The 19,560-nt window shown below is 38.6% G+C and overlaps 1 protein-coding gene across 1 annotated transcript in view; it reads right to left on the bottom strand.

The window, feature by feature from the left end:
- LOC135217381 (chromosome transmission fidelity protein 18 homolog) overlaps nt 1-19,560 on the bottom strand; it is a gene marked incomplete at its 3' end in the record, with an annotated part of 54,895 nt that overhangs the window by 20,257 nt on the left and 15,078 nt on the right. Inside the window, 5 exon segments of the mRNA XM_064253226.1 lie at nt 3,009-3,088; nt 4,934-5,033; nt 6,696-6,851; nt 10,056-10,260; nt 14,167-14,347. Coding sequence (XP_064109296.1) covers nt 3,009-3,088; nt 4,934-5,033; nt 6,696-6,851; nt 10,056-10,260; nt 14,167-14,347 — 722 coding nt within the window.

The raw sequence follows: 19,560 nt of genomic DNA, 5'->3' as shown, positions 1-19,560 counted from the left end.
GCTTGTGGTTCGATTGTGATGCGAAAAGATCCACCTGGAGGCCTGGGACCCTTTGGCATATCCATTGGAATGAGAGCTTGTCCAGAGACCATTCCGATTCTAGTGGAACTGACCGAGACAGAGCGTCCGCTATCACGTTCCTTACTCCCGCCAGATGGGTGGAGGATAGATGCCATTTGTGCTTGGCTGCTAGTGAAAAAATGGTTATCATGAAATGGTTCACATGACTTGACTTGGATCCTCCCCTGTTGATGCAGTGTACTACCACGGCACTGTCCAGTACCAGTTTGATATGAGAGTTCTTGGCTGGTAGAAGCCTCTTCAATGTGAGGAAGACTACCATGGCTTCCAATACAATTATGTGAAGCTGGCGGAACTGAGGGGACCAAGTCCCTTGTACTTTCTTGAATTGAGAGTATCCTCCCCACCCGCTTAGAGATGCGTCCGTGTGAATAACCAACGCCGGAGGGGGGAATTGAAGAGGCACTGACTTGGACAGATTCTTGACTTCCGCCCAGGGGCAGAGATGTTTGCGGAGAACCGGCGGAATGGCTGACAACTTGTCCCGAGACTTGTTGTTTGCCCTCGAACGCCAAACCCGATTTATATCTTTTAATTTTGCCTTCAGTAGAACGTCTGTCACTGAGGCAAATTGTAGAGAACCTAGGATTCTTTCCTGGTTTCTCCTCGACGCTTTTTTGCACTTGAGGAATTGCCTTGTAGCTTTGGCAATTTCTTTCCTTTTGTCCGACGGAATTGACAGAGTGTGGGAGTTCAAGTCCCATTGAATGCCTAGCCATTGAAAGCGGGTGTCCGGCGTCAGCCTGGACTTGGATTTGTTTATTTGGAATCCCAGATATTCCAGAAATTGAATTACTTTGGCTGTAGCTTTCTGGCATTCTTCGACGGTTGTTGCCCAAACAAGCCAGTTGTCCAGATACGCTACTACCATTATCCCTTGAGACCTTAGTTGTTGAACTACTGACTCAGCCACCTTTGTGAATATCCTGGGTGCCACGTTCAACCCGAAAGGCATCACTTTGAAGGAGAATGCCTGGTTTCCCAGCCTGAAGCCTAGGTACGGGCGGAAGTGTCTCGCTACTGGAATATGATAGTATGCGTCTGTAAGATCGATAGAGGTGGTGATGGCCCCACGGGGTAGTAAGGTCCGCACCTGCGAGATAGTCAGCAATTTGAACTTGTCGCAACGAATGAATAAGTTTAGACGGGATAAGTCTAAGATTATTCTTCGTTTGGTTGAGCCTTTCTTTGGCACACTGAACAAGCGACCTTGAAACTTTAAATGCTTGACTTTTGATACTACCCCTTTCTGAAGTAGTTCTTCGGCATACTCTGACAGTTCCGTCGTCGGTTGCTGATAGAAGGTCTTGGATGGAGGGGGACCTTTGATCCAGCTCCACCCTAGTCCTTTGGACACAATACTTTGTGCCCAACTGCTGAACCCCCATCTGTGTCGATAGAGGAACAGTCTCCCTCCCTACTATCCTGAGGGTTCTCACTGACTTGGGGCCGGTCAAGACCCACGTCCTCCACGAAAGTGTTTACCTCTGATAAGAGCTCTTCCGCCACCTCTCTGGCGAAATGAACCCCTAGCCCTGCTTCCTCTACCAAACTTGTTAAAAGTTTGGAATGCTTGGCCTTTGAAGACTGGATTGAAGGCCGGCGAGACAGCAAACGAGGTAGAGGGTTGGTTCTGAGGTGTCAGCAATAAAATAGGCTGAGCCTGGTTCTTCGAGGTGGAAGGTTGTACCACCTGAGAGACCGGCACTGCTTGGACCATTTGATGTTGTTGAGGAGCCTGATAGGGAGTAAACTTCCTGGGCTTCTTCGACTTCTTAGTAGATGCCGAAGAAGTCTCAGGCTTCCTTTTAACTGAAAGGCCCCAACGGACCTTAAGGCTTTGGTTCAGCCTTGTGGCCTCATGATGAACCTCATTCACCAGAGCTTCTGGGTAGAGGTCAGCACCCCAGATAGGAGCGGCGAGCAGTTAGTTAGGCATTGGGCAAAACAATTGCCATGTCAAACATGGAAAATGCTGAAGAACAATGCTTAACATAATTGGCACGACTTAAAGCACTTCAAAGCTGAAATAATATTCAAAATAGAAAAAACATGAAAATATAATCAAACATGTATAACATTTTTCTATAGGAATGAATAGTTTTCCTATAAGACGTCTGAAATTAAAAATATATATAATTACGAAACACCATTCAAATAAAGAAACTAAACTATTTTCAAGACGTGATTCAACCACTTCACCTGACCAGACAAGACCTTATACTGAACACACACACGAACTCACGCACACACAATAACCTCTCTCTCTCTCTCTTTCTACATGCCTCGGTCTCTCTAGATCCTGCTACTACTACTATTACTACTACAACTCCAACTTCTCCTCCTCATCCCCCTCCTACTACTATGGATAGATCTTCTGGTGCTACAGTGCTAGAAATTACCATAATAAAAAAATGACAAGGAGATCAAAACTACATTCCTAATACAAGTCTTAGTAAAAATGAATAGGTTACAGTAGAAAAGTTTACTAGACGATGCCATACTTAACATGCGGCATGAAAATCTGCATTTTACTTGTTTCTAATGCTAAATTAGCATTTCATTATGCTAGTATTGTATATATAATAATTATATATTGTTTTAAGTACTACATCTATCTAATGAAGTATATCAACCCAGTGAATCTATCCAAGAACTAGAAATGTTTGGAATGATTATCATTGAATTTTTCATACAGGAGTGGACAAAATAACATGATTATTGTATGTTAAACAGGGCTTCTCCTCTCTTTACCGATTTCAACTGGGAAGAGCAAAGAACAGCCACTCTACGTTCACCCTGGTGGTGGCGAGACTAGCGCCATCTATGTACTGTACCATTAAAATAACCAGTATCAACAGACTTTTGAACTTGACTGTACACATAACCCATATTTATATAAGTTATTTAACTTTATCAACATTTACCTTCTGAGCTGGACGTCCATGGTCATCGAGTTCAGCAATGATATCTGGTCCTGTTTTCTTGGCAAACATTTTAATTTTCTCTGAAATGATGAAAAAATTGTTCTTGATGAAGTGCAACAGTCCTTGCATATTAATTTAATAAATACGACTCATTGTTTAGTCAAAAGGACATTTTGACCCAAGGTAAATCCCTAAAAGAAAATAGCGTCTAGATTGACGTATACATTCTTTAGAGCAATTCCTAAAGCATACCAAATAAATAACACCAACGGTGCCTAAGATGTCATGCCCATAATGCACTCCAGTATGTCCTGAAACGTTAGTGTTTTGTAGAAGATTAAAAGCTGGTTTAATTCTCTTCCTCCCTTTCCATTTAGCTGACTGATAATGTTTTTCTATAGCAGCTTTACTTCACTGGTAATAAAATAGTTAACTTGAATTATTTCCCTCGCAGATTTTTGTTATGATTGCACTACACCTTTGGAAAGAATAAAAGTGTAGTAGGTTAATTAGTTCTTACCATGCAATGTTATGAATGATAAAAAGATTTTTAAAGATCTGGCACCCTTGAATCCTCTGCCATAGGTTACTTTTTAAAAATCTTGTGGTTTATTTCTCTCACTGCTTTTAGATCAAGCAGCAAAAAGTTTATTTTATCTTTCATGCTTTTTGTTTAATTTTGTTCCTAATGGCTTGTTTTTTGTGTCCAGTGAAGTTGTGCTCTTGTGCATATCACATTGTCCTTCTAACTATTATCTTAATAGAGTTGTTCTTTTTCTGTCTCACAGTAAGAACATTAGATCTTGGCTTGTGTTTTCCCATTTTCATTTCAAGACTAAAATCACCTGCTTTTCTTAATCTGCTCAATTTCTCCTTCATTACCTTCAAAGAAACGTGGCAAGTAGTGTTGTTTATTTTTAATTTGCCTTGGTTGTACTGAATGTAAACTACATATTACATTTTAAGAACTTGTACCTAGACCACATTTTTGTGTGATAATAAACATGAACTGAATTATGGTTGATCACTTTTTATACAAAAGTCAAGCTGAGAATTAGTTGTCTCACGGGTTATTGATCATATCTCACCTCAAGCTGGCAGGATATTGGTAGCCCCTTAACCCCTTTGGAAAAGAAAACTTTGAGCTGCACAACATGTTTCCTGCAGTACTAAAAAGCACAAAACAGCGAGTCTAAAGAACTGTAATTTATGTTCCTTGTCATTCAGTTCTTACATCTTGTTAATTCATCATATAAAATAAAAAATTTCAACTAATTTTAGAAGTATAATACTTTAGTTTCTTGAAGTCATTCTTAAGTCTTTTCATTTACACACACTGTTATTTAACTCTCCAAGGACTTAGCAAGGGATTTCTCTGTTGCACCCTTATCTGTCTACTCTCTTAAGTGAGGCAAAATAGCTTTGGTAGACTGACAAGAAAGCTCAACATTCATCTAAAATGAATAGAGAATTACTCTCCCATACCTCACTTACAGATGGGCCAACACTTGGACAATGAGAACAAATATTATCTACTGATTTCCTTGAAGATATTGAGCCCTCCAATCATCAGACATACCAAATTGCAGCCACATGGCTTTATTAGTTTTTATTTCATTGAAGATTAGCGATGGATTGTGCGTCTGGCAACGCTTGAGGTACCAGCTGCCGACACATCTTCATTTGACCGCACTTGGGGAGCAATTAAGCGCTGCCCAGTCGTGGCAGAGTGTTTCATGCTGCAGCACATCGAGTTTCATACAGCATAACTATACGCTGTACAGAAAACTCAATTGTGCCAAAGAAAGCGTGCCGCTTTTTTTCATGTTTCCTTTTACTATTATTAACATAGTAAAACCTGCATTAACAAAATAATATTGGGAAATGACCTTACTTGTTTACAACTAGAAACTGAGCTGGCATACCTTTAGTCTTCTTTTCTTCTTTCTGTCGAGGTTTATTTTCTTTCCCAAAGACCACTTTATCCCACAGCTTCACCCACTGCAGTACAATACGATTGGTAGACTGGAGAGTCAAGTAAAATATCAACATAAGTATATGGATTAATAATTGTGCATTCATTTTCTACTGACCAGACTGTACGTAAACTTCTATTAGGGAAATGGTAAAAATAAATACATTTTGCAAGGATAGGAAAGTATGCAGAAAATAAGGAACAAAATAAGCATTAAGACCACAGTCAAATGGACAGCCATTCCATTATGCAAAATAAGCCTCAATTCTCTTATAGTACTGTTGATAAGATTGGTAAATAAAGATATAGACAATACTAAGCCATTGAAATATTCATGGACAACTTATTTGTTCAGTAGTCTTCAAAACCAGCTGCTTCTTTTATATACCTATCCAACAAACTTAAAAACCCTGTCATTTGTAAGAACAAGGTAACTTACTTTGTCCAAATTTTATAATCCTATCCTTCTTGCTACTCATATTCATATTCACCAAACTCCTTTTACTTTGTCAAAAACATTCACTAATTCAAAGTTTGGCACCCCAGTTTCAAATTAATGCTGTATTATTTGGAGGGGCCAAAGTTTGTCCTTGCCTCTCAATATTGCACTTACATCTGTCCTTATCAATTAAACAGGCATAAAGATAGAACACACACTGCACATCCCAAAATAATCTCTTTCATTATACACACAAATATATACAGTGGTTGTTGAACATTTCTTATGCCTAGCATTCAGTTTTTTAATGAAATTTTCTTTAAAAAAAAAAAAAAAAAAAAAAAAAAAAAAAAAGTCCCGTTTGTCGAATAATGACTTGTACTTTGTACTGACTGATAATGTTTTGTTTATAGTACTTGTATTTGATGGCCAACCGCATCCTACAAGAAAAACTGTATAAACAGTTTTTCCTTTAAAATATATAGTTTTAAGATAACAATATTCAACAAAATAAATTAAAAGTAACAGGATCCAAACGATATATTGCATAAAGTGATGCAGTATAAAATATGATTATACTATCTCTTGGCTGAGACCTTGGTATCAGCCTGTGTATGAGCATGCTGCAGGCAAAAAACTGTATACTAAGTAGAACAAATAATTGTTTACTTGTCAAAAAATGTGTTTCCATACTTAACCCTCAACAACTTGTATATTGTATACCCACGGTCACATATATACCATTTTTCTTTTAAACTCAAACTTACACAACTGTTTCTTAAAAAAGCTTAATTCACATACACTCTACTCGCTCCTAAATCTTTCTTTTATCTTACTTTCTCAACCAAAATTCTACTATACACCCTGCTTAGTATACTAAGTATTGTTTTGCCCCTAGAATTCTTACAGTCACCTCTTTCTCCACAAAATATTAACTAATCTCCTCATTCATTTCTTTGCAACTTTCCCTCACCATACCATAGCCTGTCATTTAATCATAACTCACTGTTATTGCATATGCAATTCAGTTAACTAGTGCTTATGTAATTTCAACTATTTAAATGTCCTCCTTTGTTAAAACTGATATTTTAAATTCGGCATCATAAATACCTTTTGCCCCTTACTTAACCTTCCAAAAGATTCAACTATGTCTGGATTTTAGGGATATAGCTGTTTTTTTTTTTTTCTCCTGAAATCTAGTTAATTTAATAGACAAACAAAGTTTCAAAATTCAGTCTTATACTGGAAAAAAAAAATGGAAACAAATCCTTGCCTCATCACTAAGAAGGTCAAGATAATGCTTGGGTTTGTATACTTCAACCCACAAGGAATCTTTGACGTTGTCTTTGTCATCCTCATTGCCAGATTCCAATCCAGAGTCCTCTGCAGCCTGTAATTTCTCTGCCTTACGCCTACCCTGTCGAATTTGCTGAAAAAGAAATTATTAGAAATACAGTAAAGTACAAGTAATTATTGACAAAAACAAATATATGTAAACAATGAATACAATAACATAAATTTACAGTCATACTATTGTATCTATTCTTTCTTTTTTTAATATAATTTTATATCATTAAATTTTTCTTATGCTAACCCATTACATACTTTACATTAGCATGATCTGCAGTAGCAGCAATTTCCAGACTAACTCCAAGAGAAGACTCCTCCTTTCCACCTATGTGAGTATGCATCTGGGTCTATGAACCCTCTGGGGCATATTCCCCCTGATGAAGCCAAGGGATACTTCTTATCCTTCTTCCTCCTCTACCAAACAAACTCCCACTGTAGAGAAGTCAAGCTAACACATTCCTTGCAGGGGAAACCACAAGTACACATCTTCCCATACAAAAGGAATAAAACATCTGAGGGTCTGCTATTACAGAGAATAAAAAATGCCCAAAAGGACACCCATGTTCCACACAACACCACTGATCATGTTTTTTTCTACATCTTGGGATGAAAAAATAATAATAAAAAAAAAAAAAAAAAATCCAAAGTAATAAATAAAGGAGGAAATCTTGTCCTCATTAACACAATTCAACAACAGTGAGAGAAGAGAGCAAGAGCAACACATCTGCTCTTCACAGAAATCAGAAAAAAAAACAAATGATAATACGTACAAGGGGAGAAATGGCCATCTCACCACATCATCCCCAAACCACCAATTAACAACCTTATGTAATCTAGCTCAACATTTAATACAGCTTGCATAGACGAAATAGTCCTATGTAAAAGTCAATGGTTTGTATTTCTCTTGGAACAAATAAGGTTTTATTTGGAAAAGATATTAACCCTCTAACGCCAAAGGGGTATAATAAAAAATCGTCTCCCGTATGCCGAGGCGGTCTCGGAGTGAGCGCCGAAGCGGAATTTTTTTTTTTTTTTTTTTTTTTTTTTTTTAAATCACAGCACGCTTAGTTTTCAAGATTAAGAGTTCATTTTTGGCTCTTTTTTTGTCATTGTCTGAAGTTTAGTATGCAACCATAAGAAATTAAAAAAAAATATCATCATCATATATAAATAATGCAATATATGATAGCACAATATATAGTATAGCTAAGTAATTGTATTCAAATCGCGCTGTGAGCAAAACGGTTAAAGCTAACGAGTTAATTTTTTTTTTTGTATTGTACACTAAATTGTGATCATTTCGGTACACAACACATTGTAAAACGATCAAAGCAACACAGAGAAAATATTATCACAAAATGATGCATGAATTCGTAACGAGCGGACGTAAAAAAAAGTTTTTTTCAAAAATTCACCATAAATCTAAATATTGTTCTAGAGACTTCCAATTTGTTTCAAAATGAAGTTAAATGATTGAATATTACTATACTGTAAGAGTTTTAGCTTACAATTGCAGTTTTTGACCAGTTCGAACGAGTTAAAGTTGACCAAATGTCGAATTTTTTTATATATTTTTTTATATGCAACTATTTCGAAAATGAGAAAAGCTACAACCTTCAATTATTTTTTTTGTATTCTACATGAAATTGCGCACATTTTCATATATAAAACACTATGAAACACCTAATATGAAACGGAGCAAATATAACGATAATGCGACGTACGCATTTCAGAGATTTGCGGCGGAGAATCCGCGCGCGGAGGGAAGGAAAGTTTTTTTTTAAATTCACCATAAATCTAAATATTGTGCAAAGGACTTCAAATATGTTTCAAAATGAAGATAAATGACTGAATATTACTAGACTGTAAGAGTTTTAGCTTACAATTGCGTTTTTTTGACTATTTCGGTAAAGTCAAAGTAGACCGAACGTGGTTTTTTTTCTATTTATCGTGATTTATATGCAAATATTTCAAAAATGAGAAAAGCTACAACCTTCAATCATTTATAGTTGTATTCTACATGAAATTGCACACATTTTCATATATAAAACTTTATGTAACGACTTATTTAAAATGGTGTAAACATTACGACAATCGCATGAAAAAATTTCTTATTTTTTTCGGGAGAGTTACAGCACGGACGTAAGGAAAATGTTTTTTTTTTCATAAATTCACCATAAATCAAAATATTGTGCTAGATACTTCCAATTTGTTGCAAAATGAAGATAAATGATTGAATATTACTAGAATATAAGGGTTTTAGCTTACAATTGCGTTTTTCGACCATTTCGGTAGTCAAAGTTGACCGAAGGTTAAAATTTTGGCACTTATCGTTATTTATATGAAAATATTTCAAAACTATAAAAGCTACAACCATGGGTTGATTTCTGTTGTATTGTGCATGAAACTGTGCACATTTCCATATATAAAACTTTATGTAACGGCTAATTTAAAATGGTGCAAACATTAGGACAATCGCACGAAAAAATTTATCGGAAGTTACGCGCGGATGTAAGGAAAAAGTTTTTTTCATAAATTCACCATAAATCGAAATATTGTGCTAGAGACGTCCAATTTGTTCCAAAATGAAGGTAAATGATTGAATATTACTAGAATATGAGAGTTTTAGCTTAAAATTGTGTTTTTCTACCATTTCGGTAGAGTCAAAGTTGACCGAAGGTTGAAATTTTGGCACTCATCGTTATTTATATGAAAATATTTCAAAACTGATAATAGCTACAATCATGAGTATTTTTTTTTTTATTTTACAAGAAATTGCGCACATTTTCATATATAATAGTCCATCAAATGGCTAATTTAAAATGGTGCAAAAATTATGTCAAAGTGACAAAATAATTTCTGAGATGTGTCACTGATACTTTTTAGTGAGATAAGAAAGAAATTCGCGCTTGCTTGCCTGCGTAACAATTGTAAACAAAACAACGCCTTCATCCGTGAGCTCCCAGCATCCCCCAAGGCACGTGATTCAAAAGTTTTCGGCTGGTAGGCCTATAAGTACTTTTCCGCAAATTTTTAAAAAAACTTTTTTATGTTGACGTTTAATACGTCCAATCGGTACCCGGGAGACAATTTACCTCGACGTTCAATACATCCAATCGGTGTAAGAGGGTTAATATAATCAATGAAATACATGCTTTATTTATCAAACATGTATATTAAGTTTTTTATCCGATAAACACAATAGAAAGCAAAAAATTTATCTTAAACATGCAGTACAGCACAGGAATTAAAAGCATAAGGTTTCATAAAAGAATCTACAAACCTCTTCTTCAGCCTGAGCTTTTAGTCGAGTATATGGAACACTCAAAAGGCATAAGGTCTTTTGAGTAGCAGATATGGATAATATCTGCTGATTTAGTTCTTCTTCATCAATTTTATTCAGGTAGAAACGTTCACCTGCCTCTGTGGTGATTGCCTGAAAATCACCCTCTGGTAATCGACGATGGATATGAGCTATATGATTAGACCTGTAAAACAGTACTTTTGATTAGTCATTTTTCAAGCACACTGATATATCAACTTATAAAATGAATAAGTAACATGTACATAGCATCATAGCATTAAAATAAACTACAAACTCACATGAGTATACTTTACTGAAAAGTGTTTTCCAAGATACTGATCAACTGATTTAATGTTTTACATTTCAATACATATCACTTATTCACATACATTTCCTGTTCTTCACATGGTTTTTTCCTTAAATACAGTAACCACTCAATATAATGTATTTCAGTACAGTAGGTCCAATTTCTAAATACACAAGTCAACACAGTTACAAGGTACCAAGTTCATCTTGTACAAGAAACAAGGAATAGACAATCAATGGTTGCTTAACTTCAAGAAATGTACTTCCATTGATAATAACTAGGATTTTCATGTTTTCTGCCATTACAATGAAATCTGCATTGTTTTCTGCCATAAAATGGTAAAATGGTATGAAACTGAAGACTTTCAAGAAACAATGAGAACAAACAATGAGAACATAGCAATACTCTTTTGTATCCACAACAGAGCTTCCAGAAAAATGATACAAGATTACATTGGACCCCCCGTATTCGCATTCTCCAGATTCGCGGATTTCTCTCGGGAACGTTTCCCTGCATTATTCGCGGAAAATTCGCGCATTTGCGGTATTTTTCTATGATAAATATCCACAAATTCCTGTTTTTTTATGAATTTCATTATAAAATGCACTTTTTGTGATAAAACTATTAAAAAAACTATGTAGGGAAATTTTTAGTGGGTTTTTCTTGAGTTTTAACTAACAAAATAGGCTGTTTTTAGCATTTTTATAGGGGTTCCAAACATTCGCGAATACGGGGGGACCACTGTAATCATAAATTAAGAATAGTACTGGATTTAGCAATATCAACAATTAAAAGGGAAGACTCATCATGCAGTGAACTATCAAGAATCTTAGTGTCCGAAAATTCTGAAGGAAATTATGTAACCTGAGAAATATAATCACTTCAAAAAAATATCTTAGCAACATTCACTTCAGGGTGTGACGTCCCTGCCTACAGGAGTTAGATAGAAGAGACTTTTTAGCCTTGGCAGACAACTTTTGGTAGACAACACTTCTGGGAGAAGATTACTCTGAATTCAAACCTTGTTCTCCAAACTTGGACTATGCTACAGCCACTGTACCATGGCCTTCCATGGTCTTGGGTTTGAGTTCCCTTGCCAGAGGGTACAATCAGGCATTTATCCTCTTTTTCATTCACTGTCCTGTTTTTCAGTTAGTAGCATGTACGACAGACTGAGAAAGTAAAAGTTGCTTGAAGGATTATCAGAAACTTGCCTTCATCTTTACCCAATCTATTCCTACTGAGCATTTTATTTTCAAATCCATCCTGACTTTCCTCCCCCTGTTGTTGTGGCAAACCTGGTGGATTTCACCTGCTTTACAAGGTGTGCCAGTGCCACCCTGTCAACCAGTTGTTTTTCAACACTTTTTTCAATGACATTACAGAAAAATTTACTTATTCTTTCAATAGAATTTATTGTAAATAATGCAAATACTGTTGCTCTGGATGGCAGTGTTGTTGATTTTTACAATGTTATTGTATTTATGAGAGTACTTATTAGTTTTGATACTGATTTTATGTTATTAATTCTAAATCTAACAGGAGATATTGAGCTGAATCCTGGACCTATTACTAATTAAAGTAAGAAAAATTGCAGAGTACTTTACACAAATATTTGGGGCTTAAGGTCAAATTTACTTGATCTCCAGTGTGTGCCTATAACTACAATTTGAAATTTTTATCAGTCTCTCTCGAGTTTTAAATCCCATGGTTTGATGGCCCTGACTTTACATATTTAATATCGTACCCCTAAGTCCACATGAACTATTTATCGTCAGAAAAATCTGGAGTGTGGTTACCAAGATCTTTGTGTACAAATTTTCTGTAAGTTCTACTACAGTGTATTCATACTTGCGGTTTACCGGAATCCAAATATTGACAATTTTATAAACGACGGCCTCTTGATTAGTATGGCTCAGTCACAGGCTTCAAAAGTTCCATTCGTTATTTGTGGAGACTGAAATACACAGAACAGTGAGTGGCAAAATTCAAATTCCAGGTAAACATGGCCGGTCTGCTCTTGAGGTCTACATATCCTCTGATTTTGTCCAGCTAATTGAGGAATCCACTCACATTTCAGGTAATATATTAGACCTCATATTCAGACATTCCAGCTACTGTCAAGTCCAAGGTCTGTGAATATACATATAGGCACTTCTGATCATTGCACCACCCAGTCCCCGGGTTACAACGGGGGTTCCGTTCTTGAGACACGTCGTAAGCCGAAAATCGTCGTAAGCCGGAACATCGTCAAAAATCCTAAGAAAACCTTACTTTTAATGCTTTGGGTGCATTGAAAACTGTGTAAACTGCATTCTTATGGCATTTTTCATCAAAAAAAACTTCAAATATTGATTATTTTGCATTTTTGGTGTCATATTTCATCTGTCAGATGAGCGTTGTAGGCGTCGTAACCCTGGAACATGCGTCGTAACCTGGAAATAATGTCTGATGAATATAATTGAAAAGCGTCGTAACCTCGGAACGTCGTAAGCCGAGACCGTCGTAACCTGGGGACTGCCTGTATTCCTCATGCCACCGTTGGTAAAATGGTTTGGCTTAAATTTAGACCCAATTGATCCCAATTGGCTCTGGATTTTAGCCAAACCGTTTTACCAATGGTGGCATTAGGAATATGTATACCGATTGACAGATATATCCATCTCAATGATGCAATGATCAGGGGTGCCTATATGTATATTCACAGACCTTGGACTTGACAATAGTTGGAACATCTGAATAGAGATCTAATCTCTTACCAGAAATGTGAGTGGATTCCTCAATTAGCTGGACAAAATTGGAGGATACAGAGAACACAAGAGCAGACTGGCAATGTTTATTAATGAAATATATATTTACCCACTTACTGTATTGTGCATTACAGTCTCCACAAAAATAATAGAAGCTTTTCTTTCCTTTGTTTGTTAAGAGTTTCTAGTGTGCTGTCTCCCAAGATAAGTAAATTCTACAAATTTTCATGCCAAGCAGTATCTTCGGAGATGAACGCAAGTTTAGTAACACAGTGCTGGTTCCAAAAAGTGGCAAATTTGCATAGTGCAATAACAACAGGACAATCTCTATTCTCCCTGTGCACTTATTAGTTGCTGAAAAACTTATTTTTAAGCCACTGCATAAGTATGTAGAATCTAAATGATTGTTAGCTGATAGTCAATATGAATACGAAAGCTGCCATTAACTTCTCCAGATCTCCCCAACCCCAAAAACCCTTTCTCAGTCTTTATGAGTGTAAGCAGCGCTACCAACATTTTCCTAAGCTGCACAGCATTGCCAACCATCAAAGAGTGGTTTTTTTTTTTTTTTATTTATATATACTATCATATATATCCTTGGGGCCTTGATCCCTAGCCTGGGTGTGTTGGATAGTGTCAAGTTCCAGCTAATGGTGATCTAGATAACTGAAGGATTACTGTATGTATATGATTAAGGGAATTACACAAAAAATTACCAGGACGATACCACTATGGGTCATGTGGAGCTGGGATGCACACACTGAAAGGTGGAAAGGACTCTTCTGTGCAGTGTGTGGAGGACTGAGCTGTCGCTTACATCATAAAGTATGGCTCTGTGCTCAAACAAACTTGTAATACAGGACCTAAAGCCCGCACAATTGTGCAATCAACCATATTACATAATCAATTTGGTCAAAAAAGTATTTACATAATCAGTCTCAATCTTCAATAATGGCATTTTAACACCATATGTACAAAAAACTCTATTGAAGAGGGTAAACTGAATAAAAATCACCCCCAAAAATATATATACCTGGTAAAGCTGAGTGAAGTTGGTGCAGTTTCCAAAAATTCATTGACATGCTGGCTTTTTCTCATCTCCACAATCCGCTCTATCAAAGATATATCTGCTTCGTGGGCAACAAGATCAAGAGTTGGATCTTGAAATACAGGAGGCTGTACAATAGGAACTAAAGGTTTTTGCCTCTTCTTTCCTGAAATATGTCAAATTTTAAAAGTAATTTGTAATTTTCATAAGAAAAAAACCTGAAGTTCTTCACACAGACACTACCCTACATATGAGCAAGGTAATTTCTGAATGGCTATTTATATCTTGAATTATTCAGAAGATGGTCTTCCTGCATATAAAGTCAATACAGTAACTGCATTTTTCATCCTATAACACAAAACAGTAATATTGTACACTGTACACACAGTACTATAGTTTATGGAGTACAGTAATTTTATTAATTTTAACTAAGCAGAATAGCCACACAAAACAAAACCTGAACTTAAGGGAGGCAAAGGGGAGCACTCCAGACAAAATTTTAATATACAACCACATTTGTTCATATCTATGAATGTTCATAAGTAGAGCAGTGTCTGTATACAGCTTTGAGCTCAAGCTGGATATGGCCTTTCAAACTTCCTGACAAGTTAGTTAACCCAAATTAAAACTTGTTAGTTTTCTTCTAAAGATGGAAAAGAAACCCACAAGGTTAGTGAGTATAACTTGTTTACTTGTAAGTATTTACATAGTATTTTACTTAAAACTCGAGTACTTTCAGGCCCTAACTGTGGTCCTTTTTCAAGAGATGTGAAAGTGATCAAACTGGGTCAAGGTCCAGCAGTCTTCTGGAACTTCTTCTTGTGCTATCATTTATATGATGGTTATCATGGTTTCCATTCTCTTGAGAGTTGTTAATCCCTCCTGGCATTCTGATATCCTGATCTGATGGTCAATGGGATTATCCCTTGAGGTAGGTGAGTGGTCACCATCAGTATGTTGGGCAGAAAACCTAATCTCCAGGTCAAAAGAGTCAATCTTAGCTTCTTTTATTATTAAAGCTCGGCTTATGGGATCTTCTGAGGTAAAACCTTTGTTTCCTTCTATTACCTTGATATCTGATGAGTGCTCCTTCCACTACCCTCCTAAGACTTACAAGTAAGCAAGTTATACTCACTAACCTTGTCGGTTTCTTTTTCCAAGGTAGTTAACCTTCGACCGGTGGGGAATACCCCACCCAACTGTCAGTCTACATTCCACTTTACCTTTTGATCCAGGTGACAATTGAGAGGTGGCTGACTAAGGCCAATAAAGTAAAGAACTTTAGGTTTGTTTGTTAGGAAAAATGATATTGTTATGATACAATAAAGTTTTGTACATACTTACCTGGCAGATATATACTTAGCTATAGACTCCGTCGTCTCCGACAGAAATTCGAATTTCGCGGCACACACTACAGGTAGGTCAGGTGATCTACCGCCCTGCCGCTGGGTGGCAGGACTAAGAACCATTCCCATTTTCTAATCAGATTTTCTCTTCCACCTGTCTCCTGAGGGGAGGCAGGGTGGGCAATTAATCGTATATATCTGCCAGGTAAGTATATACAAAACTTTATTGTATCATAAGAATATCATTTTTGTACATTCAACTTCCCTGTCAGATATATACTTAGCTGATTCACACCATTGGTGGAGGATAAGAGACAGCTAATTACTGAAATAGACAGGAAAACAACATACGTTGAAGGTAATAATAAAGTCCTTGGTTCCTACCTGATTAGGCGGAAGACTTCGTGGCTACTGCCCAGGAGTCTGCTTCGCCTCAAGAGCCTCAGCGATATAGTGAACAATGGCTAAGAGTTCTTGTGGGTCTGTCAATGGGGTCTTACCCACTTACTCGGCAGAGCCTGAAGGCATTTGTCAATGGGTGCTAATCCACTAACATGACAACACACCTGCTTAGAAGCATAATCAAGGAGCACAACACCGATCCCGACCACCTGATCCTAACACCCGGGTTAGTCTTATAAATTGAAAAGAGTTATCCCCAAACTCCTAACAAACGACCAAAAACTCAAAACCATAACAATAAACGAATACTAAACAGTTATAATACACAAAAAAAAAAAAATTTGTACACCCTCACCTGTCAGACACATACCCAGTTCCTTTCTGACAAAGGCGACGGCCGCCTGCGCAACATCTTGCGCCCCTGCCAGGAGAAAACCACGAACATATCTAACAGGAGAGGTTAACGTACACACTAAATTAAGAAAAATTAAGGATCAGTATTTGCTCCATGTCCCAGCACCGTATCCGCCGAAACATACGGACCAAGAGAGAAGCATTTCTCGTACGTTACTCTGACATCTTTTAGGTAATGAGATGCAAAGACTGAATTGCATCTCCAATACGTTGCATCAAGGATGTCCTTCATAGACATATTTCTTTGAAAAGCCAATGAAGTAGCAACTGCTCTCACCTCATGAGCCCTTACTCTGAGCAACTTGAAAGAATCATCAAGACATTTTTCATGAGCCTCTAAGTATCACTTCTACAAAGAAGGCCAAGGCGTTTTTTAGACATGGGTCCTCTTCGGGTTGGTTCCTTTACCGCACACCAGAGACTTTGTTGACAACCTTCAAGCTGCTGCTGCTGCTGCTTCTTAAGATAAAACTTAAGAGCCCTGACTGGGCAAAGAGATCTTTCTATATCCTCTCCTAACAGGCTAGAAAGTCTTTTCACTTCAAAGCTCCTGGGCCAGGGCTTTGAAGGGTTCTCATTCTTAGCCAGAAACAATGTCTGGAAAGAACAGATAGCTGAATCTCCTTTAAATCCAACATGTGAATCTAGAGCGTGGAGTTCGCTCGTTCTCTTAGCAGTAGCGAGGGATAAGAGGAATATACACTTTCTAGTTAAATCTCTAAAAGAGGCAAGGTGAGGAGGTTCAAACTTGTCCGATGTCAGGAATTTCAGGACCACATCAAGATTCCAGCTCGGAGTACGAGGAGTTCTAGATTTAGAAGTCTCGAAGGACCTTATAAGATCGTGGAGGTCTTTACCCTCAGCTATTTTCAGGCCCCTATTCCCTGAAAACAGCTGATAACATACTCCTATACCCTTTGATGGTGGATACCAATAAGTGTGATTCCTCTCTAAGGAAAATCAGGAAATCGGCTATGTTGGTCACAGAGGTATAGGAGGAGGACAGCTTCTTCGACCTACACCATCTCCTAAAGACTTCCCACTTCGATTGGTAAACCCGTATTGTTGAAGATCTGCGGGCTCTCACGATAGCGCTGGCAGCTTTGCGTGAAAAGCCTCTCGCTCTGACAAGTCTTTCGATAGTCGAAAGGCAGTCAGAGCGAGAGCGGGGAGGTTTTCATGAAACCTCTTGAAGTGGGGTTGTCTGAGCAGATCTGTCCTGTTTGGAAGAGATCTGGGGAAGTCCACCGTCCATTCCAGTACCTCTGTGAACCAATCTTGAGAGGGCCAAAAGGGGGCGATGAGAGTCAATCTCGTCCCCTTTGAGGCCACGAACTTCCTAAGCACTTCCCCTACAAGCTTGAATGGGGGAAAGGCGTAGGCGTCTAAGCCTGACTAGTCTAGGAGAAGGGCGTCGACCACGATTGCTCTTGGATCCTCTACTGACGAGCAGAAGTTGTCTATCCTCTTGGAGAGGAACGTGGCAAATAGGTCTATCTGAGGCCTCCCCCACAGAGACCAGAGGCTTTGACATACTTCTGAGTGGAGGATCCACTCTGTGGGAAGGACCTGATTCCTCCTGCTTAGTCTGTCTGCTCTCACGTTCCTCTCTCCTTTGACAAATCTCGTCAGGAGGGTAATATTTCTTTCTTCCGCCCAAACTAACAGCTCTCTCGCCAGTTCGTACAGGGAGAAAGAATGGGTCCCCCCCTGCTTTCTGATATAAGCCAGAGCCCTGGTGTTGTCCGAGTTGACTTGGACCACCCGGTCTCTGACTTCTGACTCGAAGCAATTTAGGGCTAGGTGAATTGCCAACAGTTCTTTGGAGTTTATATACCAGGACACCTGCTCCTTTGTCCAGGTGCCTGACACTTCCCTTGCTCCTAGTGTTGCTCCCAATCCTGTCTCCGATGCGTCGGAGAACAACACTTGGTTGGGGCTCCGAATGGCCAGGGACAAGCCCTCGTTCTTCTTTAGAGGGGCCAGTCACCACTTTAAATGATTCTTTACATCCAGGGGAATCGTGAAAGTCTGTCAGTTGTCCCGTCTTCCAATTCCACACTCTCCAAAGGAAGAATTGAAGGGGGCGAATGTGAAGTCTCCCTAGGGAAAAGAACTGCTCCAGCGAGGAAAGGGTCCCCAGTAGGCTCAACCATTCCCTCGCTGAGCTGCGTTCCTTCTCTAGGAAGTTCAAGACTTTTTGAAAGCCTTGAATGAGTCTTTCCTGCAAAGGAAAAACCCGAAAACCCTGAGAATCCATCTGAATCCCCAGATAAACCAGGTTCTGGCTGGGGATCATCTGGGACTTCTCGAGGTTGACGAGTAATCCTAGAGACCATACCAGGTCTAACGTAGAAGTCAAGTCCTCCAAACACTGGTTTTCTGACTTGGCCCTGATGAGCCAATCGTCCAAGTAAAGGGAGATGTTGATTCCCTTCAAATGTAGCCACTTCGCTACATTTCTCATCAGGTACGAGAATACCTGAGGAGCTGTAGACAGGCCGAAGTACAAGGCCCTGAACTGATAGATCTTTTCTTGTATCATGAAGCGAAGATACTTCCTCGACGAAGGATGAATGGGAACATGGAAATAAGCATCTTGTAAGTCCAGGGAGACCATCCAGTCTCCAGGACGTAGAGCCGACAGAACCGAGGCGGACGTCTCCATGGAGAATTTCTTCTTCTCCACGAACCGGGGAGTGGGGGTCCTGTACCAACTCGATGGCCTCCTTGTTCCACATTTGTTCCACCATCTGAAGGAGAGTATCTCTCAGAACAGGGTCTTTGTACCTCGCGGACAGTTCCCTCAGTGTCGTAGTTAAGGGAGGACTGTCCTCGAAGGGGATGAGGTATCCCTTCCTCAGAACCGACAGCGACCAGGAGTCGGCTCCTCTCATGGCCCAGGCTTCTACAAACTTCAGAAGTCTGGCACCCACAGGCATTTGGAGGACATGAGCATTATTTGCCTTTCTTGAAAGGTCGGAAGGCTGACCTTCCTCACTTGTCTGAACTCTTCCTTTTCGAGGAGGGTCGTGTAGAAGAGCCTCCACGAAAGGGCGGTTGAGGCGCCCGAGTTTTTCTTAGCAGCGGTCACAGCAGGGCGGTTCTTTTTGGCTGACTGAACCAGAAGGTCCTGAGTCGCCTTCTCAGATAGCAAGCGAGAAATATCCTTCACTAACTGAGAAGGGAACAGATGATCTGACAAAGGAGCGTAAAG

Source organism: Macrobrachium nipponense, chromosome 7 (genome assembly GCF_015104395.2).
Source record: "Macrobrachium nipponense isolate FS-2020 chromosome 7, ASM1510439v2, whole genome shotgun sequence".
Taxonomy (NCBI): domain Eukaryota; kingdom Metazoa; phylum Arthropoda; class Malacostraca; order Decapoda; family Palaemonidae; genus Macrobrachium; species Macrobrachium nipponense.
The sequence above is the reverse complement of the archived record's forward strand: the minus strand, read 5'-3'. Positions and strand labels throughout refer to the sequence as shown.